The 12520-nt window shown below is 44.3% G+C and overlaps 1 protein-coding gene across 3 annotated transcripts in view; it reads left to right on the top strand.

Annotated features, from left to right (window-relative positions):
• The window catches only part of LOC143127139 (uncharacterized), a 19529-nt gene extending 7495 nt beyond the window's left edge, over window positions 1-12034 (top strand). For 2 of the 3 annotated variants that reach the window (XM_076288443.1, XM_076288445.1), the window contains 4 exons: window positions 4138-4509; window positions 7108-7479; window positions 11103-11194; window positions 11800-12034. In XM_076288443.1, coding sequence (XP_076144558.1) covers window positions 4138-4509; window positions 7108-7479; window positions 11103-11194; window positions 11800-11910 — 947 coding nt within the window. In that variant the 3' untranslated portion in view covers window positions 11911-12034. The remainder of the gene's footprint in view (window positions 1-4137; window positions 4510-7107; window positions 7480-11102; window positions 11195-11799) is intronic. The other variant, XM_076288444.1, reaches the window with a different exon arrangement.
• The last annotated feature ends 486 nt before the right edge of the window (window positions 12035-12520 follow it).

Here is a 12520-nt window from a genome sequence, read left to right as displayed (position 1 = left end):
TGACCAGGTTTAGGTGGTCTATGATAGCGATTTTTAGACAACGCGCCAGGTCCCTCCCTAGGTTGTTAATTGCCACACCCCTGGGCGCAATGCTTAAAAAATAAAGGTGCAAAATAACGAATTCAACTTAGCGCCGGTGAATAACGAACTTTACGCCATGCGCTGGTGACCCAAAATACAGCCCTTAGTGTTTAGTGAATAAATAACTTGTGTTCTATGTGTGTTTGTGTTGGCAGTGGCCTGAGTTTAGTTAAAAGTACAGTCAGAGATTTTATGCAATTTCAAGCCCATCATTTTTTTTTTTACATTCAGTAATCATTTGGACAAAAGCATCTGCTCATACAGTTAAATATAAACATAAACAAACAGTTAAACATAAACATAAACATAAACAAACAGTTAGATATAAACATAAATAAACAGTTAAACATAAACATACAGTTCAACATAAACAAACGTGACTTCCTGCGCTGATGTCCTAAGTGTTTCTTTGCATATGTGTGTGCGTGCGTGTGTGTGCGCGCATGTGACTGTGTGTGTGAATGTGTTCAACTAAATGCGCTGATGTCCCAGCGTAATTTATAAGTGTTTCTTTGCGTGTGTTGTGTGTGTGTGTGTATGTGTGTGTGTGTGTGTGTGTGTTTCTGTGGTGTTGCTATCTTGGTTTCCTGTCCTGCAAGTCTATGCTGAAGTGTGAGTGTGTGTGTGTGTGTGTGTGTGTTTATGGGTGGGCGAGAGAACAGAAACCACACTAATTTTCCACTGCAGATCAACCAAGAAAATGGCATGCACACACACACACACACACACACACACACACTGAACTGACCCCCTAGTAGTTGGCCTTCATGGTCTATGCTAAAAGCAGACTAACAGACTATATAAAGTAGCATATGTCTGATGTGTGTGTGTGTGTGTGTGTGTGTGTGTGTGTGTGTGTGTGTGTGTGTGCGTGTGTTTATGGTTGGGCGAGAGAACAGAAACCACACTAATTTTCCACTGCAGATCAACCAAGTCAAGTCAAGTCAAGTCGGGTTTTATTGTCAATTTCTTTACATGCACTGGTCATACAAAGAATTGAAATTTTGTTTCTTACTTTCCCATGCAGACATAGACATACTTTAATACAGACATAGACATACTTTAGACATAGACATAGCCATAGACAATAAACATTAAATTAAAGTGCGAGACTGAAATATAGAACATATATAAAAAATAGAAATATAGGACATATATCAAAAAATAGAGGTAGTTGTGTTGTATATATACATAGTCTTAACAGTTACATGAAGTTTTAAACTTGTGCTTGTGTGACCTGTATATTTACATTGATGTGCAGTAATTTCAAGTATATCAGGCTTGATGTGAAGCAGCAACACGTTAGGCTGCACAGTCACAGTGCAGTTCCACAGGGCGGTGTTGGGGGGGGGTTAGGGTAGACAGGATCCTAGGTTCCTAGGTTCCTGGCTGGCCTATGGGTGGGGGGGGCTGTTAGTGATGGGAGAGTGTTCAGCATCCTGATTGCTTGGTGGATGAAGCTACTTGCAAGTCTGGTGGTGCGGGAGCGGAGGCTCCTGTACCTCTTTCCAGAGGGCAGGAGGCTGAACAGTTTGTGTGCAGGGTGGGTTGTGTCCTTGACAATCATTAGTGTTTTGCGGGTGAGGCGGGTGGTGTAAAGGTCCTGTAGAGAGGGGAGTGGTGCTCCAATGATCCTCTTAGCTGTGTTAACAATGCGCTGGAGGGTCTTCCTGTTCTGATCTGTGCAGCTTCCGCCCCACACTGTGATGCTGCTGGACACGATGCTCTCGATGGTCCCTCTGTAGAATGTAGTCATGACGGGAGGCGTGGCACTTGCCTTCTTCAATTTGCGCAAGAAGTAGAGGCGCTGCTGGGCTTTCTTCGCCAGTGATGCTGTGTTGGTGGTCCAGGAGAGGTCGTCGCTGATGTGCACCCCCAGAAATGTTGTGCTGCTCACTCTCTCCACAGCATCTCCGTCGATGGACAGTGGTGGCAGTTGTTTGTGGCCTCTCTGAAAGTTGACAACAATCTCCTTGGTCTTGCTGACATTCAGCAGTAGGTTGTTGTCTTTGCACCATTTAGCCAGCAGGTCTACTTCTTCTCTGTAGTGAGCCTCATCGCCCTTAGTGATGAGGCCCACCAGTGTTGTGTCGTCCGCAAACTTCACCAGATGGTGAAGTTGCACCAGATGGTGGCAAGACAATGACACACACACACTGACACAGTGAATTGACCCCCTAGTTGGCCTTCATGGTCTTTGCTAACAGCTAACAGCTACATAAAGTAGCATATGTCTGATGTGGGTGGTGATGACCACATGTTTTTGTTGGATGATTCTCTGTGCAAACTGAGCTATTTTCAGGTGTGTGTGTGTGTGTGTGTGTGTGTGTGTGTGAGAGAGAGAGAGAGAGAGAGAGAGAGAGAGAGAGATAGCTAATGGAAACATGATTTTCATACTTTTAAGGCTGTACAAGTAGCATAGCATGAGCTACTGATTGAATGGGAGCTAGCATAGCATCAGCCATTGATTTGAATGGGAGTTAGCATAGCATCAGCTATTGATTAGAATGGGGGGTTAGCATAGCATCAGCCATTGAATTGAATAGGGGGTTAGGGAGTTAGCATAGCTTCAGCCATTGAATTGAATGGGAGTTAGCATAGCATTAGCCATTGAATTGAATGGGGGGTTAGCTTCAGCCATTGAATTGAATGGGGGGTTAGCATAGCTTCAGCCATTGATTTGAATGGGGAGTGATAATTCCTCTGTCCAGGTCCACTACTTCCATGGCAGTAAGGGGGTTTGTGGGGTTTTCTAACAGTGCAAGCTAGCAGTAGCCTGGAGCAGTGTAGTCTGTAGCAGTGTAGGAGGTCAGAGTCACAACAGGCACTACCTCTGCACTCATCAACACACACACACACATGAATACACACACAGACACACACACGCACACGAATACACACACACGAATACACACACACACACACACACACACACAAATACACAGACACACACACACACAAATATACACACACGTACCCTGACCTCTTTTTAAACACCCTTCCATAAACTATACAGATGATGATAGCATTAAACAACAACAGTGTTTTGAATGTGTGTTCCTGCATTCATGTGTGTTTGTGTGTGTGCGCGTGTATATATGCCTCTGTGTGTGTTAGTGTGTGCATGCCAGGCGTTTAGTGTATGTGTTACTGTCTGTGTGTGTGTGTGTGTTTATGAGTGTGTGTGTGTAGTGAGTGTGTGTGTGTGTGTGGATGTAGTGTGTGTGTGTAGTGTGTGTGTGTAGTGTGTGTGTGTGTGTTATGAGTGTGTGTGTGTGTGTGTTTATGAGTGGTTATGAGTGTGTGTGTGTGTGAGTGTGTGTGTGTGTGTGTGTGTGTAGTGAGTGTGTGTGTGTGTGTGTAGTGTGTGTGTGTAGTGTGTGTGTAGTGTGTGTGTGTGTGTGTGTGTGGTCTACTTTTGAAGGGAGACAGAGTGGGTGGGTCTGTGTGATCATCATCAGGTCATCATCACGTCCTCTCTCCACTAAACTCACTCATTAGAGGACTCAACTACCCTGCACACACACACACACACACTCACGCTCACACACACACACACATACACACGTACACACCATGTTGAAGGGTGCTTCATCTGGCCTGCTTTTCTATAGGTTGGGTAAGTACTCATCGATTAATAATAAATTAATTAATATTGAGTGTTCACTTATTCTAGACGTCAGTGTCCAACACTTGCTATTTGATGGTCAAACTCAACGTGCAAAGGTGTTCATGTGTGTTCTGTGTGTGTGTGTGTGTGTGTGTGTTCATGTGTGTCCATAGTGAGTCCATAGTGTGTCAATAGTGTGCACATTACAGTTACAGTATTTAAAATATACTGTATATTTATATACACACACACACACACACACACATCATAGTGTGCACATTACTATTGGTGTTACAGTGCTGCAGTCTAATACCACAATCAGGGAATCCGAGGACACTTGCTCTGTTTATGTGTGTCCGGTGTGCTTGGGTGTGTGTGTGTGTGTGTGTATGTGTGTTTGTGTGTGCCTACATGCATGCATGTGTGTGTGTGTGTGTGTCTGTTAGGTGTGCTGCTGGCTGTGTTCTCCATGTCCATGTCCACCTCAGTGGTGGTGCGTGAGGGTCAGTCGGTCCAGATGAACTGTTCATTTGGCGTAAAGGAGACAGGATTCACCTCAGTCACCTGGCTGAGACAGACCAACCAGTCCAGTCCAGTGTCCATCCTCACAGCTTTCTACAGCCAGCAGAAGCATCAGGCCAGCACCGCAAATGACCACAATGGATTCAGCAGCAAGCGCTTCACATCATCAGTGGACCACTACACCTCAACATTACAGATCAGAGGTGTGAGTGTGTCTGACTCTGGACTTTACTACTGTGGGATGCACCCTGGGGACCACATGGTCTATTACAATGCCACCTACTTAACCATCACAGGTAACCTTTCTCTCTTTCACTGTGTGTGTGTGTGTGTGTGTGTGTTTATGTGTTTGAGTGTGTGTGTGTGTGTGTGTGTGTGTGTGTGTGTGTGTGTGTGTGTGTGTGTGTGTGTGTGTGTGTAACACTTGCTTCTAGTTTTTATTGAAGAGCGGAACACTAGTTTCTACAGTAGTTCTTACTGAAGAGCAGAACGCTAGCTTCTAGTTCAGGGGTGTCCAACATAAGGCCCGGGGCCAGATCAGACATTCACATCCCGCTGTCTTCAATAATGTGTAATAACAGACACTTTCTAATGAGGAGACACAGCACTCAAAAAATCCTCCATAGGAATGCATGGGCTTAGTTTGTAACACCAATATGGCAGTTGTCTACGCATATCACACCCCTTCCAGGCCAGACAGGAAAACCACTGGGTCTTTGCAGGCCACCCAAAATATGGTGTTGCTAAAATTAGCAAATGCGCAAATTTGTTGATAACCATTGCATTCAAGTTGACTACTAAGTTCTTATCATCTTAATTCCGATGTAAATGGAGAAGTCTTTTTCAAGACTCAAAAGGGCCTGTCCCAAGAAAAACGTATTTGTTTAAACATGTGAGGAAACGGTCCAACCAGTAGACTATGATAAACTAGCCAATCAGGCTACTCTTTTGTTTACGATATTTCCAAGCTTCAATCAGTGCTGCTGGCAGCTGAAGCAGCAAGAGACAGAAAGAGGTGGAGCTGTTGGAGCCTGTAGCAATAGCAACAGTAGCCTAGCTACAGTATACTATCTGGATAAGGTGTAGCAATAGCAACAGTAGCCTAGCTACAGTATACTATCTGGATAAGGTGTGCTGTAGCAACAGTAGCCTAGCTACAGTATACTATCTGGATAAGGTGTAGCAATAGCAACAGTCAAAAGTACAAAAAGATTGCACCTCTGACAGTTCGGGTTTCTCGGGGGACCATTGATGGCGGGACACACAACAGGGCAGTGAATGCAGTCAGTGTAGGTGCTACGGCGTGGGACTACTGGTGCGTGTGGTGGAAATGTTTGGTGGAGCAAAACCAGCGGGTACCTCGCGGCTTGCGGAGATGTTGTGGATAAAAACTGGTGAGTACAGAAATATGTGCGACGCTATGTGACGGTGAAATATGAATGTGTTCAGAACGCGCTAAACCGGTATCGCGTGTAATGAACTTGCCGTGTGCAGATGTGTGCGTGTGTGTCGGGAAATGTTTGTCAGTTATGTGTAGGGACAACGTCGGGAGCCTTTGGGGAAAAGTTTAACTGGAGGGCAACTTTTCCACACCTCTGTTCTACGCATTAACTGAATCCCTGTTCCAAACAGTGCTTTATTTTTTAATAAGCCTACAGAGGAAAGCAAACAGTTCAACATTTTAAACATGTGTAGGCCTAGACCGTAGAGGACTCACTGCTGTCAGTGTCAGCATCACTGCTAACAGTAGCTACGTCTTTTAACATTACGGTTAAATGCCTGAAAAATAAGCTGCTGCTGTTGTTTTCTTTTCATGACTGAATGATTTAGGCTATTATCCTATGAATGAATGGAACGTTGTGTTTTTAAGTGCCAGAATTGACCCATCCAAAGCCACGCCTGAAAACCGCCACAGGCCAATCGTTATCATGTCATGACAATGCTACGTTTTCATATTTTATAGTCTATGATTTCCATGCACACCATATTCCGGTTTTATTCGCAATAATGGCAATATTCAGATTGCACATGAGTCAATAACTATAGACTAGTTGTGACACAAGTTTTTTTTTTAATTGTTGTAGGCTAATATTGAATTATTTCACAAATAAAGCTGTGAGAAATTGTACGCACAGTGCGTACAGGATTACACCTGCCGGCGCCACTGCTACACACATGAGAGACGCAGAGTAATATTATACATGTTTATACATGTTTAACTAGCAGTTCAACCAATGCATGCTAGATAAGACAGTACATTAAAAGCATGGACATGGCTAGCGGAGTTTATGGCTAGTTACGTTAACCAGTATGGAGAAACTTATAGTCAAAAGGAAAACATTAACAAACTTTTTGTCAAAACATGCTAAATGCAGTACAATCCTTACAGTGCATGTAAAATAGTATAACACATGGGAAACATCGAAGTGATCAACTTAAACATCAATAGAAAACTGATATACTGGGTGGAGTGCTTTGTACAGTGAACCTACCAGATCAAAAGCATACGGCTACTCTGATCGGGTAGGGAAGCAACACAAGACTACACGCAGCAGATCTGCAGTACACCATATGGCCAAGGGTGGCTCCCATTCACAACTATTAAACAAGGCTGTTTTACTTTGGCGAAAATCATATATAACAATACACTACATTTTTAACTCTGTTACACATGCTCCCCTCAGCTCCTCTTCACACACACACACGCACGCCACACGCACGCATGCATACACACACATACTCACACACAATACACTAAATTTTTAACTCTGTTACACTCAGTAAAGTATGCAAGTGCATGCTCAGTAAACCATGTGCTGCCACAGTGTACTTGCTGGGGACTTTGGCCATCGTGTGTGTGTATGTGTGTGTGTGTGTGTGTGTGTGTGTTGTAGGTGTGCTGCTGGCTGTGTTCTCCATGTCCATGTCCACCTCAGTGGTGGTGCGTGAGGGTCAGTCGGTCCAGATGAACTGTTCATTTGGCGTAAAGGAGACGGGATTCACCTCAGTCACCTGGCTGAGACAGACCAACCAGTCCAGTCCAGTGTCCATCCTCACAGCTTTCCATAACCACCAGAAGAATGAAACAAGCAACGCAAATTACCACAGTGGCTTCAGCAGCAAGCGCTTCACATCATCAGTGGACCACTACACCTCAACATTACAGATCAGAGATGTGAGTGTGTCTGACTCTGGACTTTACTACTGTGGGATGCAGCCTGGGGACCACATGGTCTATTACAATGCCACCTACTTAACCATCACAGGTAATCATTACCTTTCTTTCACTGTGTGTGTGTGTGTGTGTGTGTGTGTGTGTGTGTGTGTGTGTAACACTAGCTTCTAGTTTTTATTGAAGAGCGGAACACTAATTTCTACAGTAGTTCTTACTGAAGAGCAGAACGCTAGCTTCTAGTTCAGGGGTGTCCAACATAAGGCCCGGGGCCAGATCAGACATTCACATCTCGCTGTCTTCAATAATGTGTAATAACAGACACTTTCTAATGAGGAGACACAGCACTCAAAAAATCCTCCATAGGAATGCATGGGCTTAGTTTGTAACACCAATATGGCAGTTGTCTACGCATATCACACCCCTTCCGCAGCAAAACGTCGACATGTGAATACATTGAGCCAATCACGTACTGTGTTGTGATGTGAATACGTTGAGCCAATCATGTGGGGTGTTGTGAAGACATCTTGCCAATCATGTGTTGTGAACTCGCCGCTGGAGCAAGATTGGTGTCGTGAAACCTTGCGCACATGTATTTCTGCCGAAATGGATGCCCGATGAGTGCCCAAAAAGCGTTGCAATATGGTCACCGAGTGCAGGGACTTGCCTAAAAGGACTTTGGTAATAAGCAATATCTCTTTGACAGGGCTTAACAATTGGGCCAGACAGGAAAACCACTGGGTCTTTGCAGGCCACCCAAAATATGGTGTTGCTAAAATTAGCAAATGCGCAAATTTGTTGATAACCATTGCATTCAAGTTGACTACTAAGTTCTTATCATCTTAATTCCGATGTAAATGGAGAAGTCTTTTTCAAGACTCAAAAGGGCCTGTCCCAAGGAAAACGTATTTGTTTAAACTTGTGAGGAAACGGTCCAACCAGTAGACTATGATAAACTAGCCAATCAGGCTACTCTTTTGTTTACGATATTTCCAAGCTTCAATCAGTGCTGCTGGCAGCTGAAGCAGCAAGAGACAGAAAGAGGTGGAGCTGTTGGAGCCTGTAGCAATAGCAACAGTAGCCTAGCTACAGTATACTATCTGGATAAGGTGTAGCAATAGCAACAGTAGCCTAGCTACAGTATACTATCTGGATAAGGTGTGCTGTAGCAATAGTAGCAATAGCAACAGTAGCCTAGCTACAGTATACTATCTGGATAAGGTGTGCTGTAGCAATAGCAACAGTAGCCTAGCTACAGTATACTATCTGGATAAGGTGTGCTGTCATGAATAAATAATTATTCATGGGGCAGCCGTGGCATACTGGTTAGGGCTTCGGGCTTGGAACCGAAGGGTTGCCGGTTCGAACCCTGACCAGTAGGAATGGCTGAAGTGTCCTTGAGCAAAGCCCCTTACCCCTCACTGCTCCCCGAGCGCTGCTGTAACAAGGCAGCTCACTGCTCCGGGTTAGTGTGTGCTTCACCTCACTGTGTGTTCACTGGGTGCTCTGTGTGTTCACTAATTCACAGATGGGATAAATGCAGAGACCAAATTCCTTATGTACGCAAGTATACTTGGCCGAGATACCTGATTTACATTTAATTATATAATGGGAAGGTTAAGTTTAAAATAAAAGTGAAAAAAAGAAAAAGCTGAAGAATGTTCTAGCTGTAAAAAATCAATGTAAACTACAAATGATGAAGATGTCCTTTATTTAAACACTGTAGTTCACATTTACTGAAAATAGCTTTAGGTTTTTAGACTTGTTTTATGACATTGTATATGTAACGGAGGCGAACTGAGCTAGCATGCTAGTTGCCCGTGTAAATCCTCACACTCCTAACCTTAAGAACGCTAACCGCTGAGTTGGAAGCCTGGGCTTTTAGCTCAGTGGTTAGAGCGTTCGACTCCCACGTCGGTGTGTGTGGAGGTGGCGGGTTTGAGGGCCGGTGTGTGTGGAGGTGGCGGGTTTGAGGGCCGGTGTGTGTGGAGGTGGCAGGTTCGAGGGCCGAGAGCGGCGGACAAATTACGACCTCTGTTACACATACACACATCACATATGTCATGAGCCGTGGCGAGTCCTCATATGAGATCTAGAGTCTGTCTCAAATGGTGTACTTACGTGAGTACACTTTTGTGTAGTACACTATGTGCACTGTGTGCTTACTGGCGGAGTGCGCAAATTTTAACAAAATAGTATTGTCTCATATCAAACACTAACTCCGTGCACTTCACGGAAATGACGATCGCAAACATTTTAACATAATTTTATTGGCGTCCTCAACTCGACAGTGACATGGTCATACTGTGTCAAAACATGAACGTTTATGTTATAACTTGCTTGTACCTCCGTAAAGTCTGTTTTCCACTGCTGCTGCTTCAGCTTTCTCAACCGCGATTTCCACGAGTTTGAAAACGCTCCCTCCCCTTCCGCTATCTGGCCAAGATGGCGTCCGTTAAGGGCGAAAAGTGTCCAGCGTTGCACACTCAGCTTTTTGACCGTTATGAGTGCACCATCCGGGAACTTGCAGCGCCCTTCGTGTCGTTGGAATTGTCAGTGTGAACACCCTCATGCACTCAAATTAGGTATTGTAAGTGCAGAAGTACGCGATTTGAGACAGGCTCCTAGTAATCTGTCTGCACTTGCGTTAGCAGGTTCTCCTCCTGCAGTACAGTTCTGCAGTGGGGTGTGTGGAACCATGGTTCTAGTCCTGGGGGTTCTCAGTGCTGTTCTCAATGTGGTGCTGGTCATACTCATCCTGACCAAACACAGAGGTGGACTCACACACAACACAGGTTTATTTTAGTATCTTCTAAACCTTGATAAAGGCTGTTTTTAGAGATGGTCATATTGTGTGTTTTAGTATCTTCTAAACCTTGATAAAGGCTGTTTTAGTATCTTCTACACTTGATAAAGGCTGTTTTAGTATCTTCTACACTTGATAAAGGCTGTTTTTAGAGATGCTCATATTGTGTGTTTTAGTATCTTCTAACCCAGTGGTTTTCAAAGTGGGGGCCGTGGCCCCCTGGGGGGCCGCCAGGGGGTGCCAGGGGGGCCTCAGCAAATTGGAAGGAAAAATAAAAGCAACAAATAAATACATTTAAAACATTTAAAATATACTATGAGGGTTGTTATACAATGCCATTATAATAATGTGACGCATATCTGAACATATTTCCCATGATAATGACTGGGAATAATAGTAGAGTGATAGCTCTCATATAGCAGAAAGCCCCAAATACATTTTTTACAGACTGTATGCTCCATCGCGATGTGGTTGTGGCTAAAATAATTATTAGATTAGCTTAAAGGAGAATTCCGGTGTGATATTGACCTAAAGTGTGTTGAAACATGATACCAAGTTTGAACGTATGTCTCATAGCTCATCTCGGCTTGTCCCCTGCACTCCAAAATCTGGCGCTAGTTAGCCAATGCTACCAACAGACAATTACAAGTTTGTTTACCATCAAATTGGCTGCATAAAGGTGAAAATCTTGCAGTATAATGTACCTTTTAATATGCACACCCCGCATTCATACATGTTCTTGGTAGTTGCCCCATCTGTGCCCTATTGCCCCCATGCTGTAGTAGTAATTGCCCCATCTGTGCCCCTCTTGCCCCCATGCTGTAGTAGTAATCGCCCCATCTGTGCCCCTCTTGCCCCCATGCTGTAGTAGTAATTGCCCCATCTGTGCCCCTCTTGCCCCCATGCTGTAGTAGTAATTGCCCCATCTGTGCCCTATTGCCTCCATGCTACTGCTCCATGCCTACTAGCATTGTGGTGGTCAGTGGGAAGCGCTGATTGGTTGGTAGGTACACATTTTTTCACTAATGTACATGCACAAATAATTGTACACAGCTGCAAAACTTTGTTACACATGTGAACATCTTTTGACAAGCTCACAATATTAATGATCCTATATTGCCTCCGTAGTTGACAGAGCGGTTACACATTAGTCTCGTAATGCAGATTTAATTTCAGTAACCAAGTAGGTTTATGGATGTTATGGATAGTCTTAACATACATTTTAATACAAATACAAATTTAACACAAATCTTAAATGTACATTCCCTGGCTAAGAGAGTGTGTGAGAGCACATTCCCTGGCTAAGAGTGTGTGTGTGTGAGAGCATATTCCCAGGCTACAGTAAGAGTGTGTGTGTGAGAGCACATTCCCTGGCTAAGAGAGTGTGTGTGTGTGTGAGAGCATATTCCCTGGCTACAGTAAGAGTGTGTGTGAGAGATGTGATGCTGGACGTGAGTGATAGTTTGTTCAAATACAAAACCTGATGCCACCATCACATGACACCATGCCAGTCACACAACTGTCCTTTTTGTTTTGTGTGTGTGAGTGTGTGTGCCATCTGTGTGTGTGTGTGTGTTTGTGTGTGTGTGTGTATGTGTGTTGTTTCAGGTTCCGGATTCTCTGAACTATGCAGCCCTGAACTTCTCTGGCAAGAAGAGGAAGAGCAACTCCAACCTCCAGACCAACAACCCACACGTCACAAACGCTGCCACTAGATAAACAGCATAAGGCACACACACACATCTCTGAAACACACATTGGTGTGTGTGTGTGTGTGTGTGTGTGTGCGCACTTTGTTGTATATGCCATTCATTTAAAATAAAAACTGTTGCATTCAACAGCATTTTGAGAGTTTTCTTATTATAAATTATGTATAGCATGTTCAATAAATAACTTGTGTTCTATGTGTGTTTGTGATGGCATGTCCCTGTGTGTGTGTGTGTGTGAAAGAGAGAGAGAGAGAGAGAGAGAAGGAGAGATAACCATAGCATCTAAAACGAGATAACCCCAGTGCTTTCACTGGATTCCTGAGTGATGTGTTTTACAGTCCAGCGTCACCCCCTGCTGGTGAGAAACAGAACGGCAGGTAACACATTCTCCAGCCCCTTAAAGAGTTTACTGTAAGGGAAGCAGGTAACACATTATCCGGCCCGTTATAGACTGTAAGAGAAGTCTTCTTCCTCTGCTGGTGAGAAACAGAACAGCAGGTAACACATTCTCCATGATTCTCTGGGTGGGGGGAGTGTGGAGATGCCTGGCTGGGTATCTGGGTGGGTGGGGGGAGAGTGGAGGTGCCTGGCTGGGTATCTGGGTGGGGGGACAGTGGAGG

The sequence above is a fragment of the Alosa pseudoharengus genome, unplaced genomic scaffold, assembly GCF_046254945.1.
Source record: "Alosa pseudoharengus isolate Yale_2024_CS ecotype anadromous, Long Island Sound unplaced genomic scaffold, YU_APseudo_1.1 YU_APseudo_1.1_scf_17, whole genome shotgun sequence".
NCBI classification, from domain to species: domain Eukaryota; kingdom Metazoa; phylum Chordata; class Actinopteri; order Clupeiformes; family Clupeidae; genus Alosa; species Alosa pseudoharengus.
The sequence above is the reverse complement of the archived record's forward strand: the minus strand, read 5'-3'. Positions and strand labels throughout refer to the sequence as shown.